General features: G+C 43.0%; 2 protein-coding genes across 19 annotated transcripts; one reads left to right on the top strand and one right to left on the bottom strand.

Annotated features, from left to right (window-relative positions):
- Nucleotides 1-206: 206 nt before the first annotated feature.
- Nucleotides 207-7,412, top strand: cnot3a (CCR4-NOT transcription complex, subunit 3a). Of its 18 annotated transcripts, none has more exons than XM_040166133.2 (18): nucleotides 207-394; nucleotides 1,020-1,090; nucleotides 1,249-1,316; nucleotides 1,453-1,527; nucleotides 1,642-1,731; nucleotides 1,853-1,981; nucleotides 2,155-2,250; nucleotides 2,384-2,603; nucleotides 2,688-2,821; nucleotides 2,976-3,032; nucleotides 3,207-4,140; nucleotides 4,239-4,344; nucleotides 4,456-4,597; nucleotides 5,000-5,108; nucleotides 5,627-5,819; nucleotides 6,073-6,205; nucleotides 6,292-6,417; nucleotides 6,494-7,412. In XM_040166133.2, exons 2-18 carry the CDS (start codon nucleotides 1,066-1,068, stop codon nucleotides 6,590-6,592), a joined length of 2,736 nt encoding a protein of 911 aa, XP_040022067.2. In that variant the 5' UTR covers nucleotides 207-394; nucleotides 1,020-1,065; the 3' UTR covers nucleotides 6,593-7,412. The 18 variants fall into 18 exon arrangements, with proteins under 18 accessions (XP_040022067.2, XP_040022065.2, XP_040022069.2 ...); XM_040166131.2 differs by having other exon boundaries at nucleotides 224-394; nucleotides 4,453-4,597; XM_040166135.2 differs by having other exon boundaries at nucleotides 224-394; nucleotides 4,453-4,597; nucleotides 5,000-5,099.
- Nucleotides 7,413-8,318: 906 nt separating this feature from the next.
- Nucleotides 8,319-12,795, bottom strand: prpf31 (PRP31 pre-mRNA processing factor 31 homolog (yeast)). The gene is made up of 14 exons (XM_040166167.2): nucleotides 12,550-12,795; nucleotides 11,741-11,956; nucleotides 11,597-11,657; nucleotides 11,377-11,460; nucleotides 11,195-11,292; nucleotides 10,749-10,855; nucleotides 10,456-10,625; nucleotides 10,176-10,333; nucleotides 9,987-10,076; nucleotides 9,543-9,670; nucleotides 9,387-9,459; nucleotides 8,839-8,967; nucleotides 8,658-8,756; nucleotides 8,319-8,560 (listed from the first exon to the last, which is right to left on the bottom strand). The coding sequence occupies exons 2-14, from the start codon at nucleotides 11,954-11,956 to the stop codon at nucleotides 8,447-8,449; spliced, it is 1,527 nt and encodes a 508-aa protein (XP_040022101.1). The 5' UTR covers nucleotides 12,550-12,795; the 3' UTR covers nucleotides 8,319-8,446.
- Between the last annotated feature and the right edge of the window lie 179 nt (nucleotides 12,796-12,974).

A 12,974-nucleotide genomic window follows, 5' to 3' on the forward strand; every position in this document is an offset into this window, starting at 1 on the left:
AGATTCATTTAAAACCTCACCTTAAGATTAAATTTAAAGATCCGATTCCATTTATTTATTTTTGGTGATTACTTTTGGTTGCAGTACTTTTAGTTGCAGCTCTTCTTTTGTCTCCATCATCCTTCATCGCACGACCGAGCCAATGGCTTTATCGCATTCCAGTGGATGTCTGTTAATGACAGTGTTGAGCTCTGACCAATTAGATCCCAAAGATTGGTTTTGGGGCGGGGCCTAAATGCGGAGGTGGGATATTAGCGTCCGTCCATCTTCAGCTAACGTTACATTACAGTGAGCGAGCTTGTCGAAAAGAAAACACAATTTGGAAGTAAAGAAGACTTTCTGGAATTAGTATTGGCCGTATTTGAAAAAAGACAAACGAAAGCCCATAACATAGGTAAAGGTCGTAAACAACTATAAATCTAGATGCTCTTGTTGACCCAGTTTCCCTTTTACCTTAATTTGACTAGCTGGCTAGCTAAGCTGCTATCTAGCATTTTATGCATTAACAGCTAGGTAAGCTAGTCAGACAGTTAGCTGTATTAGCCAACAGGTTAACGATGAGAACGGGTTCTGATATATTTTACCTTTCACAATGCAAAACCACCATATAAAAGCTTTTCTGCGGCCCAAAATAATAATGCATGAATGTCTATCCATCAATATGCTTGGCGGTACTTGTTTTGAAATGGGCCAGTTGGTAGCAGAGCGAGGTGGACGAGCTAAGATACAGGCTAATAGTAGTGTTAGCTTGCTAGGTTGCTAATTTTATCAGATAACCATGTCAGTCTTTTTGGCAACATCAAGATCAGCTACGTCCACGTAAACACAACAATAGACAAAAGGACCACATACACGTTGTAGCTTAAATTATTTATAAATAACGTTATTTGTGCAGCTAACGTGTACTAGCCAGCTAGCTGGAGGTAACGTCAGTTCCACACTTTGGAAATCGTTGTACTGATGCTGTGTTGAAGGGATTTGTGTATTGTTTGAATGCACGTTTGGTTTTCTTTACATAGTTAACTTTGTGACAGACGGAATGTGGACATAGTCGTAGTCAGAGCCATGGCTGACAAGAGAAAACTACAAGGTAAGACTGTTGGTGTCATTCATCAGTAATGTTGGATCTATCACACTGTCCAGCCTGGCATCTTGCAGACACTCAGACGGACTTCATCTAGCAAAGGTGTTTGTGTTGCACAGACTTTTTTTAGAAGGATGTTGGACCGCATCTGTTTTTCTCCACAGGTGAGATCGATAGATGTTTGAAAAAAGTAGCTGAAGGTGTAGAACAGTTTGAAGACATCTGGCAAAAGGTGAGAGCTGTTTGCGTCAAGTATTTTGTAAAATTGTAACTCATTTCTTAAAGTTGATGCAACATAAACTAATGTTGTTCACGCTGTTCACAAATGCCCATAACTGTAGGTTTTCCATTTATTTGTATTTTTTTAGCTTCACAATGCAGCCAATGCAAACCAGAAGGAAAAATATGAGGCTGACCTCAAGAAAGAGATTAAAAAACTACAGGTAAGTCAAGTTACCAAACACGTATGATGCTTTACAGTGGATGTGCTCTCTGACAATAATACGTGATTTTGAAAATGTAATGACATAGTTTTTCTATGTCTGTCTTATTCTCAGCGATTGAGAGATCAGATAAAAACATGGGTGGCCTCAAACGAGATCAAAGACAAAAGGCAGCTAGTCGAGAACCGCAAACTTATAGAGACGGTATGCTTCTCCGTCCTTTCTTGTGTTTGCTCTATTTCTGTTTCTATGCGATAAAGCATGTGGACATCGGCTCATCAAAACTGTTCACTCATTAAGCCTTGTGTAATTTCCCCCTCCTCAGCAAATGGAGCGGTTCAAGGTGGTGGAACGGGAAACAAAAACAAAAGCATACTCTAAAGAAGGCTTGGGGCTTGCTCAGAAAGTGGATCCTGCTCAGAGGGAAAAGGAGGATACGGGACAGTGGCTAACAGTAATATATCCGCTTTCATCTATACCTTTTTTTTTTCATATATTGTTTTTGAAAATATTGGTCAAAGACCAGCAATAACATATTTGATTAAATCTAAAAAACATGTGTTTCAGGAGGGACTTATTATTGAAGAATACATTAATCCTCTTTTCTTGTTTCTTCCTCACCCACAGAATACAATAGACACTCTAAATATGCAGGTGGATCAATTTGAAAGTGAGGTTGAATCTCTTTCGGTTCAAACAAGAAAGAAAAAGGGCGATAAAGATGTGAGTCATTATTTATTTTTTAAATGTTTTTCCCGGCACACTTTGTAAAGTAACATAATTCCTGTGACTATCCAGTGTAGTGTAGTCTGGTAGAAGTGCAAGACCACAAGCCTGTATTCTGTCTTTCATAAAGAAGCAGGACCGTATTGAGGAGCTCAAGCGGTTGATAGAGAGGCATCGATTCCACATTCTCATGTTGGAGACCATTTTACGAATGCTGGACAATGACTCGGTACCAGTGGATGCAATCCAGAAGATCAAGGATGATGTTGAATACTACATCGATTCCTCCCAAGACCCGGACTTTGAGGAGAACGAGTTCATTTATGACGACTTAGACCTGGAAGACATCCGTGAGTCCTCTGAGCGCTACGACGCTGCTTATGTTTGACGTCAGGTGGCTTTTTGACAACTTGAACTTTCTCTTCCTCTTGCAGCCGCGGCATTAGTTGCAACTTCTCCATCAGGTCAGGGCAATTTGGAGGACGAGCTGTTTCTCAACTCTAGCAGCACTCCGACGTCCACAACCTCCTCTTCACCCATTCCCCCATCACCGGCCACTTGCACTGCTGTACGTTCTTCTATTTGGCTTATTGCAACTTGGGGGGGGGGGGGGGGGCTGTGTTTATGGGAGGCTGCGTTAGATTTTGCACATATCTCTCACCTTTTTTGCTGAATCAACATTTCCAAAGTGGAGCGTCATATCGAGGTTTCTTGTCCTATAGGAGAACTCTGAGGACGATAAGAAAAGGGGACGGTCGACAGACAGCGAAGTTGGACAGGTGAGAGGCGCTCATCTGTACTATGACAGGGGATAAACCGTCCTGGAGGGGCACAGACGCTGAAGGCGTTTTTCTCGTTGGTTGTAGACTTCACTGTACACTCACTTTGCTCAGCTTTAATTTCCGGACAGTTAGTCTACAATGACTTTTTCTCTGGTGCTTTTTCACTTTCAGTCACCTGTAAAGAACGGCCCTCCATCCTTGCTGTCTTCGTTCTCCTCGTCCACCACCTCGGGATCCTCCTCGTCCTCCTCCCTTGTGTCCATTGCGAGTGTTGTCGGAGGCATTCCCGTCGGTCCCCCGAGCAGCAGTCTCATAGGGAGCTTCAGCAGTGCGGTGCAGCAACATCAGCATCAACCTGCACAACAGCTGCAACAACCTCAGCAGACCAATCAGCAGCAGCAGCAGCAGCAGCCACCTCAGACAAAACCCCCGGCCCCTTCAAACAATGCGCCCAGCCCGCCCAGCAACCCCCATCTCCCAGCCTCAACTGCACCCTCTCTCCCCACGCCCAGTACGGCCAGTTCATCAGCCATCAGCTCGGAGTCTCCGCTCACATCTGTGCCCAGCCCAGCATCCACTTTGGGACTGGGGCTGGGCCTGGGATTGAGCAAAATTGGACTGATGGGGACCAGCAGTGGCAGCCAAATGTCTGCTTTGGGCCTGGTTGCCCACTCGTCCCCTTTAAACACGATGGCGGGGCTCATTTCAGGCTCCACCCCTGCGCCGTACGCCCAGGCGGCAGCGTCGGGAGGCTTGGGTTTGAGCGGCAGCACCCAGTCCAGCATTTCGGTAGAGAGCAGCACTTCCATACCCACCTCCGGCTCCAGTGGAGTCACCACCAACGGGGCGGTGGGAGGCCTCGGCCTGCTGGCGTCCACCGCGGCCCACGGCTCTTTGAGTGCCAGTATTCTGGGACTGGTTCCTGGGCAAAACCTAGAACTAGGCGCCTCTCAGTTGCCCCCAAGTTCTGTCAGCACCACCCCCGGAGTGGTTGGCATGATTGGAGGCAATGGAGGGAATGTCAGCGTGGTTGGAGGAGGAGGAGGAGGAGTGAATGCTGCTCCTGCTAGACCACCCAGTGGACTGAAGCAGAATGGAAACACAAGTACGTTATTTGCTTGTTCTTTGCCTAATGTGACCTTTTAGTCAACTTTCTCTACAAATTATATTTCCTCTATTTCTACTTCCTTGTTTGCCTTGCAGGTTACAGCGCTGTAGTGGCAGATAACTCAACAGAATCCGCTCTAAGCACACCGAGCCAGTCACAAAGCAGCCAACCGTCATCGCTCAGTTCTTCAACCAGTCAGCCGTGAGTTATTTGTTGCCCACTCGATCGCTTCCTCTTTTTTTTTCTTTTTTTTTTTCTTACATGATAGTTTTTAAACTTGTCTCTCTGTGTTTCCGGCTCTGCTCGCAGCAGCATGGACAATGGTCCCAGTTTAATCAGCTCCATCACGCTGCCTCCCAGCTCTCCGTCCCCCTCGTTCTCAGACAGCACCCCCGGGGGAGGGAGTCTTCTCAACGGGCCTCACTCCTACACTCAGGCGCCTGACGCGCTCAAGGTGAGGCACCACAGCATGTGGCTTCAGCTAATTACCGTCTGCGTTTTAGTCCAATTAAGTATCATAGAATCAGTAGTAATATTTAGGAATGTGCTACAACATGTTAGCTGTGCTGTATATTTGTTGTTTTTGAGCGTTTTAGATGAATTGCTGAATGTTGACTCTTTTGCAGACATGGCTCAGTGTGTATTAGACCAACGATAATCGTGCATCGTTTTTCCACAGGCGGCTTCTCTCGACTGTTTTTGCTCAATGAAGGCGCTGTAATAGTAGTTTGGTTTTCATCTTTTATTTTTTACTCTCCTGTGCATCGACCCTGCTGTTCACAGATGCCCATAACTATAGGTTTTCCTCTCACAACTTAATTTGACTTAATTGGCATCTCTCTCGTTCCCGCCTCAGGCCCCTGAACCGCTCAGTTCTCTGAAGGCGATGGCTGAGAGAGCGGCGCTGGGATCCAGCCTGGACGGAGAGATTCCAAACCTGCATCTAACAGACCGAGGTCGGAACGGTCAGACGCTTTCTTCTTTTTACCCCGACTTAGCGAAGAATAACAATCTCACAATTGTAAACTGGAAACCATGTGTCACTTGTATCCTGGCTGATGACACGTGGGATTGAGAGGGGAAAGTTCCTAGCAGATGTAATGAATTCATCGCTTGACTGTCAAAACTATTGTCCAGAACAGACAGAACTTGTCAGTAAGTAAACACAACTAAATAGAGTATTTACCATATTTAATAAACACTGTGGTCTTTAGGAGTTATTTAGTTAAACACATTTTCATTAAAGGAAAATGCTCCAGAAGGAAGTAATATATATTGGGAGAGTTGTTCTGGAGCTCGAGAGAGTCTGTGCAGTATTTGTCTCATCAGCTCAATCATTCAAGCTTGACAACATCTTGTTGTCTATTGTCTGTTTTATGTCTACTGTCTCACACCAACCGCCAAGACAAATTCCTTGTATGTCTGACATATTTTGGCAAAAAAATGTTTCCTGATTCCTCCTGATTGATTTATGGTTCTGCAGACATCTTCTCTAGTTCAGCGCCCGGCACACCTGCCGCCCCTCAGCCGTCCGTGTCGGAGGTCAGCATCCCCCCCTCGCTTGGCGTCTGTCCGCTTGGCCCCACCCCTCTCCCCAAAGACCAGCTCTACCAGCAGGCCATGCAGGAATCTGCGTGGACACACATGCCACACCCCTCTGACTCAGAGAGGATCAGGTGAGGACACTGCAGACCTCATACTTATCATGACGTGAGTGCCAAAAAACAAACCTGGAGCCCGATAAGATCAGAGGAATACAAAGCCAACCCTTATTTATTACTAGATCATTTATCAAGTTCACACAATTTGACCTACTTTATTCTGCAGACTTTCTAACATGCTGTACGATAACATTTTCAGCCTTTCTATGTATTGTAGGGATCTCTCTACACTCCCCCCCTTATGACAAACTCTGTTTCTTTCCTACAGACAATACCTGATGAGGAATCCTTGTCCCACGTTGCCCTTCCACCATCAGATACCACCGCACCACTCCGACTCTATAGAGTTCTACCAGCGACTGTCTACAGAAACGCTCTTTTTCATCTTCTACTACCTGGAGGTAAAACAATAAATCCACTTCAACATTGCTCCCAGACAACCTTTTGTTTCCCAATGAAGTGAGTTTATGGTGCATTTCCTTCTCAGGGCACCAAAGCTCAGTATTTGTCTGCTAAGGCGCTGAAGAAACAGTCGTGGAGGTTTCATACGAAGTACATGATGTGGTTCCAGAGGCACGAGGAGCCAAAGACCATAACGGATGAGTTTGAACAGGTGCAGACTGACCTCGGACCACACGTTCTCTTTAAACTGGAAAGAAGTATGCTTATTCTTTCTGTTCTTTCTTCAGGGCACTTACATCTACTTTGACTATGAGAAATGGGGCCAGAGGAAGAAGGAGGGGTTCACCTTTGAGTACAGGTACCTCGAAGACCGGGACCTGCAGTGACTGACAGAGTGGCACAAAAGGACAGAGGGGAAAAAAAAAACCCTGCTGCTGTTGACATTCCGAGACTGAACTTCAAACTGTGGATAGATTGTGATGTGTAGTGGAGACCCTCTCCTAAAAAAGGAGACCGGTGTCGGTATAGGCTGCATCTCGACGTGAAGCCCTCGCCCCTCCTGTGGCGCTTTGCTTTTGACTAAAACGCCCCGTGGGCCCGATCAAATGCATCCCGCTGCTGGAGCCGGTAGGGTTCTCACTAGAGATCTGCGTCGGTGCCTGTCTGTGTGCACACTCAGTATGTGGCATTAGGAAAGCATACCCCCCCCCCCATGCATGTTTCTCATGGTTTCTTTCTCTTTTCCGTTTCAACCCGATTCTTTATTCCACCCACCCAACATGAGCCTGGAAGCCTTGACTTGACACAAAACACACCTTGGATTTGATTTACCAAACAGGCCATCTTGTATTTACTGTAGTTGGGTCGAGGGGAATGGGGACAGTGGACATTTGGTCACGTGTGTAGGACTGGCTTCTTTTAAGACCCTACGATGCCTGTTGAATATGGTCACTATTTCAAATAGTGAGCGGTTATCAATAGTTTTTATTGGTATTGTCTTGGTCAAATAAAATGCTTGAGAGTGACCACAGGGCCTCTCCCTGTGACAGGGAAAGAGTCCTGGACATGGATTAAATTGCTATGCAATTGAACTGGTCTCTGACTCCCTCTCTTTGCAAATAAAATGTTTTTAAGTTAACTTGTCAAATGCATTATGGCGCATTCATGTTTGTGACAAATTAATAAACTTGTAAAATAAATCTTAAATGGGATTCAGATATTTCATCTATGGGATGTTGGATTTGTACACCGTTGAGTTGTCATCCTCCTTATATTGCAAAATTCCACAGTAACAGTGAATACTCAAAATCCCCGGATAACGTTAGATAATAAATCTGAGATTAAGTCAACTTCCCATAAAGATTTTATTCGGTTTCAGTCACTTCATCCTAAAAATCCCCAGTGTTTGATTATCACCTGATATTTTAAGTGAACCCATATGCACTCAAACTGTTTACATGTAGCGTGAAGACACAAATCTAGAATTCTGGTGGGAGAAATGGCCACTTTGCTGTGGTTGTTCATGTGTACACTGAAGAACAATAACATTACATCTTGTGTGGGACAGATCCAATCTTTCCTTGGCAGTCTGAATGGAGAGTTAAACTGAATCAGATTTTTCCATTTAAACAACCATGAAAACATTAGATTTGTTCTGCATTTAAAATGTTATGCTTGATTAATTTTCAGACTTTGGGGGGAAATCAGAATGTGAAAATACAGCAAAGTCATGAGATTTGCCTTTTATAGGATTCTATTTTTGGGCTTTCAAGGTTTTCAGAAAGGGATGGTCAGTACAGAAATTGCTAAAATGTGAATTTGAAGGTGTATTTACAATTTCTCACAGTTCTGCATGGAAGATGTTATAAAAAACAGGAGTATAAAGAGGATTGTACAATTTCAATAAATACCTAAGACATTTAAAAAAAAAATCAGAGCTGTGTCCTGTCATTCCAAAATTGAATATGGATTCACTCATTTAATAAATGAGTTAGCCACGGAGCTTTACGGTGGATGTGGCCAAGTATCAAAATCCAGCTAATGGGTTGAGATTCAGTGTATTCATTTACTTTGTACAGTAAAGGATTTTTTATTTTAGGGAAGACGAGACGCTTTGTGAAATCTTAAAGTTTTATTAAAATGGACAAGAGTAAAACCAAAATACAGGACAGAGCACATGTGGAACGAGATTGAGAATATGCCGTCACTCTACAGTGTCGCGTGCGGATGTGTGTCTGTGTTCACGGCTTAGCTTCTTTTTTGACTTTGAGGAACTCCGCCATGTTAGAGAAGTACTTCTGGTTGGCTTCAGCCACCTTCTTCTCTGCAGCCTGCGGGTTCACGATCTCCAAGCCCTGCAGACGAGAAAACACAAGGGTCGGTTCACTAAAAGAAAACCTGCACGGTGCAACAGGGATGTTCAAAAGAAGATGGTGTTGAATTATTTCTTACCTGAAGAGGAGTGAACGCCACACTGGAGCTGGTTCCGGAGGAGCGGTCTCTGACTGTGGACTTTCCTCCGTACGTCATGCTCTGCTTCTGCAAGGTCCTCTGTTGTGCAACAGAGAAGGAGAAAGTGAGAGGGGGGCAGAAGAGACAATCACTCAATGGTGGAGTGAAGATGAAGGTTTACCTGTAGGGATTTGGAAATCCTGGCCTTGGTGGCGTCATTCACTTGAGCCTGCCTGACACGCCCGCTGCCGCTCTTTCCCAGCTGACCCAGACTGAAGCCCAGGTCCTCCTGATACGCATCATCTTCAATCTGAAAGTCACATCACAAACAGTCAGAATATAGTTTGAAGAAGAGAAACATCATGGTATAGTGTGTGTTGAAGAGTTTGTGGTGTTTGAAGTGAAAAAATGAATATATATTTTTTTTACTTTCACGAGTCAAAGAAAAACCATAGCATGTTGAAAAGAAAGTCTTTCATAAATAAATAAAGTGTACGATGTTGAGAAGAGAAACAGTGACAGTAGAATACTTTGAAAACGGTCATAGTACATCATTAATATGTTGTACAGCACTGAAGCATACAAGGGAAACACATTCATTAAGTATTAGATCTGATGGCCGAATGACTATTTTTAGCAAAGTGGCATTAAGAGAATATTTAAGAAACTTACATTGATCATAGTTAAAGAAATGACCGACAGTGGGTTTTATGGAAAATATCTACTGACCTCTGCAAAGGTCATTCTGTTTGCATGTTTCCTGATCTCAGTCAGTCCAAGACGCTCCTTCATCTTTCGATACCTTCAGGAGAGGAGTGAACATATAAACATAGTTAACTTTGTTATGAAAGTTGTGAGAGTTTATTGCTGCGCCTTGTTTTGTACCTTCTTCCTCCCCTCTTCTTCCTCTGTCCATCCAGAGGAGCCGGCAGCGGCTTGACCTGCTTCACTGGCGGAGGTTCTTGCCATTTATCAAATTTTCTTTCTATTTCTTCCTTTAGATCGTAGCCAACCTACAAATAATAAAAAAAACATGTAATTAAATAGATTAATATAATCCTTTAATATAGCTCAATCCAAAAGCTAAATGTTAAAACTTGTTAATCTTGACAGTGTAATCTCAACTATATGACAATGGTAGCTACATGCTTTATGCTGCGTTGACTACATTGTACCAGTATACATTTTGTTCCTTGGAATATGCAAATGAAGTCACAAAACGAGACATAAAAATCTAGCCCTTTTGTGCAACATTTATCTTGTTGCACTTTTGTGTTTCCACACAGCATAAGATTAGCAATAATGCGCACATTCTCCATTTGGACTCACCTTGCCAACTGAACTCTCGTGGAAACTGTCCACTCGGGCAGCCAGAGTGCATTTTGCAGACACCAGACGAGCTGCCTTTCTCCGGAGGTCCTGACGATACAAAGAAACAGGATCCCCATTCTCAGTAAAAGAAAAGATATTAATGAAAAAACCAAACACTAATAGATTAATGTCGATATATTTACTGACCGGTGGAAGTGATTGCACAACATCACAGTGGTAGATGTATCCGGTGTGGGGCAGCAAGGATGTGCTGCTAAAGCCAGACAGCGTTCTCCTCTGTGCTCCAAGCAGCATCAGGTTACAGGCGGGCATCTTTGAGAGGTTGATGAGGCCGCCCGCGATACCTGCGGCGATGAGAACGTGAGATGGATAATATGAGTTTTATTTGAGAAACATGGACAGTTTAATTGTGTCCATTAAGAGCTAAATAATTTAAATCTAAAACTGATCTTTCTCCATGTCTCACCCATGATCTTCGCAGCGGTTGACGCTCCAACAATGATGGACAGATTGGGGGCAATGAATGACATCTTGGACTCTACGTATTCATAGATCCTGTGTTTGGACTGGTTTAGCTCCAGAGCCATGTCACATGCCTCCTCTAGTTGATTCAGTTCATCTTCACTTAGTAGTGTCCTAAACCCGTGAAAACAAAAAGTCAACTCAACGATGAGCATTTAAATGTGGACTGTCATGCGGACAGACGCCTTGCGGATAGGAGCAATGAAATCGCTAAATCACAATAGTCTACTAACTCACCCTTGTGTGGTCGAGGCTGTGACACTGACAACCATAATGGTGGCATTGGTGAGGATTTGCTGCAGAGTTTCATTGGTCTTGCATTTCTCCAGATTGTTTCCCAATTCCTAACCAGCGAGTAGAAATGGACGTTATACGATGTCAGAATAACCTTTTGTATGATCAAATAAGATTTAATTATAATATACATTTTCACATGTAGTACAAATATTATGATCATATCCGAGAGGGTCGCAATTGTGAAGGACTTTAATTACAGCATTCATCAAGTCAATGCATTTACCTTCAACACTACACTTGACCTAATCCCTTAAACTCTGATGAAAATAATAAATCATTCCGGTTTCCATGACACATGTGACCAATATTTAATTCAAAGAAGTTATTATACCTTGATTTAATTTAAATGTTATTAAAATCATATTAAGCATTTTAACATGTTTTACCTTGACCGTGCGGATGTAATCTAGAGAATCTGGCACCAGAGACTCAAGCTCTGGGAACCTCTTGGAGTACTTGTCCCGAGTAAACTTATGAATGATATCTGGAACCCAGGTAGAAAAATATGAAAATGGTTATATGGAGCAAAACATTGAACTTGTTTTATTTGACAAAACGGCCAACTCACTGAGCTCATTGTCGATCTCCACTGTGAGGTTATTGGCTGCGACGATCAGTCTGTATTCTGGGTTAGACTCGACCGGGCCGGAGTCTAAAAGAGAACAAAATCAAGACAACTTGTTTCCGATTGTTTGTAGAATGAAATAGTATGAGGAACTTTTTTTAAACAAAGACCATATTGTTATGAATACAGGAGACCATGGGGGGGGAAAAAAAGCCATACTCACCCTCTGAGTTCTTGTGCTGTTTTCCACTATAGATCGTAATTTTATCCATAATTTCTGAAAACTAAAAAGAAGACAGATTAAGATTTTCATTGACAAAAACGGAAGCAAACTGCTCGGCAATTACTCTCAAAAGTTACAACTTACCTGTTTGCTATTGCGGAGCTTCGCAATGGACGAAACGCTCTCCGCTTTGCTATAGTCCACCTCCATCTCTTCTGGGATGTCTTCCAGCCCTGCTTCCGTCCTTCCCTGCGTAGCTTCTCCATCACTGTCCTCCTCCTCCTCCTCTGGATACAACCCATCATCCCCCTCATCAGCGGCCTCCTCCAAATCGGCCAGGAGCTCATCCGCCAGAGACATCTGCAATCAGCAGCGGAAGGCTTGAGGACATTTAAGGTAACTGTTTGCATAAAATCTGCCCGCCCAGATACATTTCTAAAAATAAATCAGATTATCCAGCGTGTTTGACAGTTTTAATCGGTCTAAAATCAAATCAAAATTACAACAAGACTGTTATAAGTGAAGTTGCATGTGAAGAATCATAGGGTGGTTAAAGGGGAGACTAACATTAAAGTGCAGGACATTAACAGAAGATAAAAAATAGTTTAAGACGCATACAAATAAACGATATGACTCATTGTAATGATATTATACAAAAAACATTTAATTAACGTTACTCGTTATTGTGACCAAAACACGTTAACACTAATGTTAACCATTTCAGGGTAACAAGGCCCATTTAACAATGGCAAACAATTTTAAACAGAATAAATGAGATGAACGCGTTAGACGAAAAGTAATTATTTAGCATTAGCTAGCTATTTGAGAAAGGGTTACACAAACTCAGGTCTAAATTCAGTGATTGTTTCATTAGCATACGGCTCATGCTAGCTTGTTAGCAAATGTTAGCTACACACAATGCCACTAAAAGCTTTATAAAAACACAAATTTACCTTTAACCTTAAAACTCTGGTTGGTCAATGAAAAAAATGAACATGCCCTATGAGGGCTCCAACCTCCTCTTCTGTTTTAGGTAAAAACGACTTCGTTAAATGATGTTTTCCTCGTCAAACGGTAGCGTTGTCAAACCGATTGACGCAGAATATATACGTAGTAACATTCGAACTGCTTTGTGGGAAATTTAATCGGTACGCCGAGGCTCCTCCTCCTTTTTTCTTCTTCTTTTGCTTTTAACAGCATTTGGCCAACAGCTTCCGGGTGCATTAGTGCCGCCTTCTGGTCTTTTACCCTATTTAATCAAGCAGCTTCCTTTTGTTCCTTTTCACTATGTCAAAAATGTGTTTATTTCCCTCCAACTCTTGCTTGTGTTTGATATTTATCTCCACATATTCTCTCTTCGCCACTTCCTTTGCTCTCT

This window comes from Gasterosteus aculeatus, chromosome 20 (assembly GCF_964276395.1).
Source record: "Gasterosteus aculeatus chromosome 20, fGasAcu3.hap1.1, whole genome shotgun sequence".
In the NCBI taxonomy this organism is placed as follows: Eukaryota; Metazoa; Chordata; class Actinopteri; order Perciformes; family Gasterosteidae; genus Gasterosteus; species Gasterosteus aculeatus.

Bases quoted from the DNA above. Each gene is read 5' to 3' on its own strand.
- cnot3a (XM_040166131.2), top strand. From the start codon at position 1,066: ATGGCTGACAAGAGAAAACTACAAG. The intron at 1,091-1,248 runs GTAAGACTGTTG...TTTTCTCCACAG, and splicing joins TGACAAGAGAAAACTACAAG to GTGAGATCGATAGATGTTTG. The intron at 3,033-3,206 runs GTGAGAGGCGCT...TTTCACTTTCAG, and splicing joins CAGACAGCGAAGTTGGACAG to TCACCTGTAAAGAACGGCCC.
- prpf31 (XM_040166167.2), bottom strand. From the start codon at position 11,956: ATGTCTCTGGCGGATGAGCTCCTGGCCGATTTGGAGGAGGCCGCTGAT. The intron at 11,293-11,376 runs GTGAGTTGGCCG...CCTGGGTTCCAG, and splicing joins GGAGATCGACAATGAGCTCA to ATATCATTCATAAGTTTACT. The intron at 10,077-10,175 runs GTCAGTAAATAT...TTGTATCGTCAG, and splicing joins TTGTGCAATCACTTCCACCG to GACCTCCGGAGAAAGGCAGC.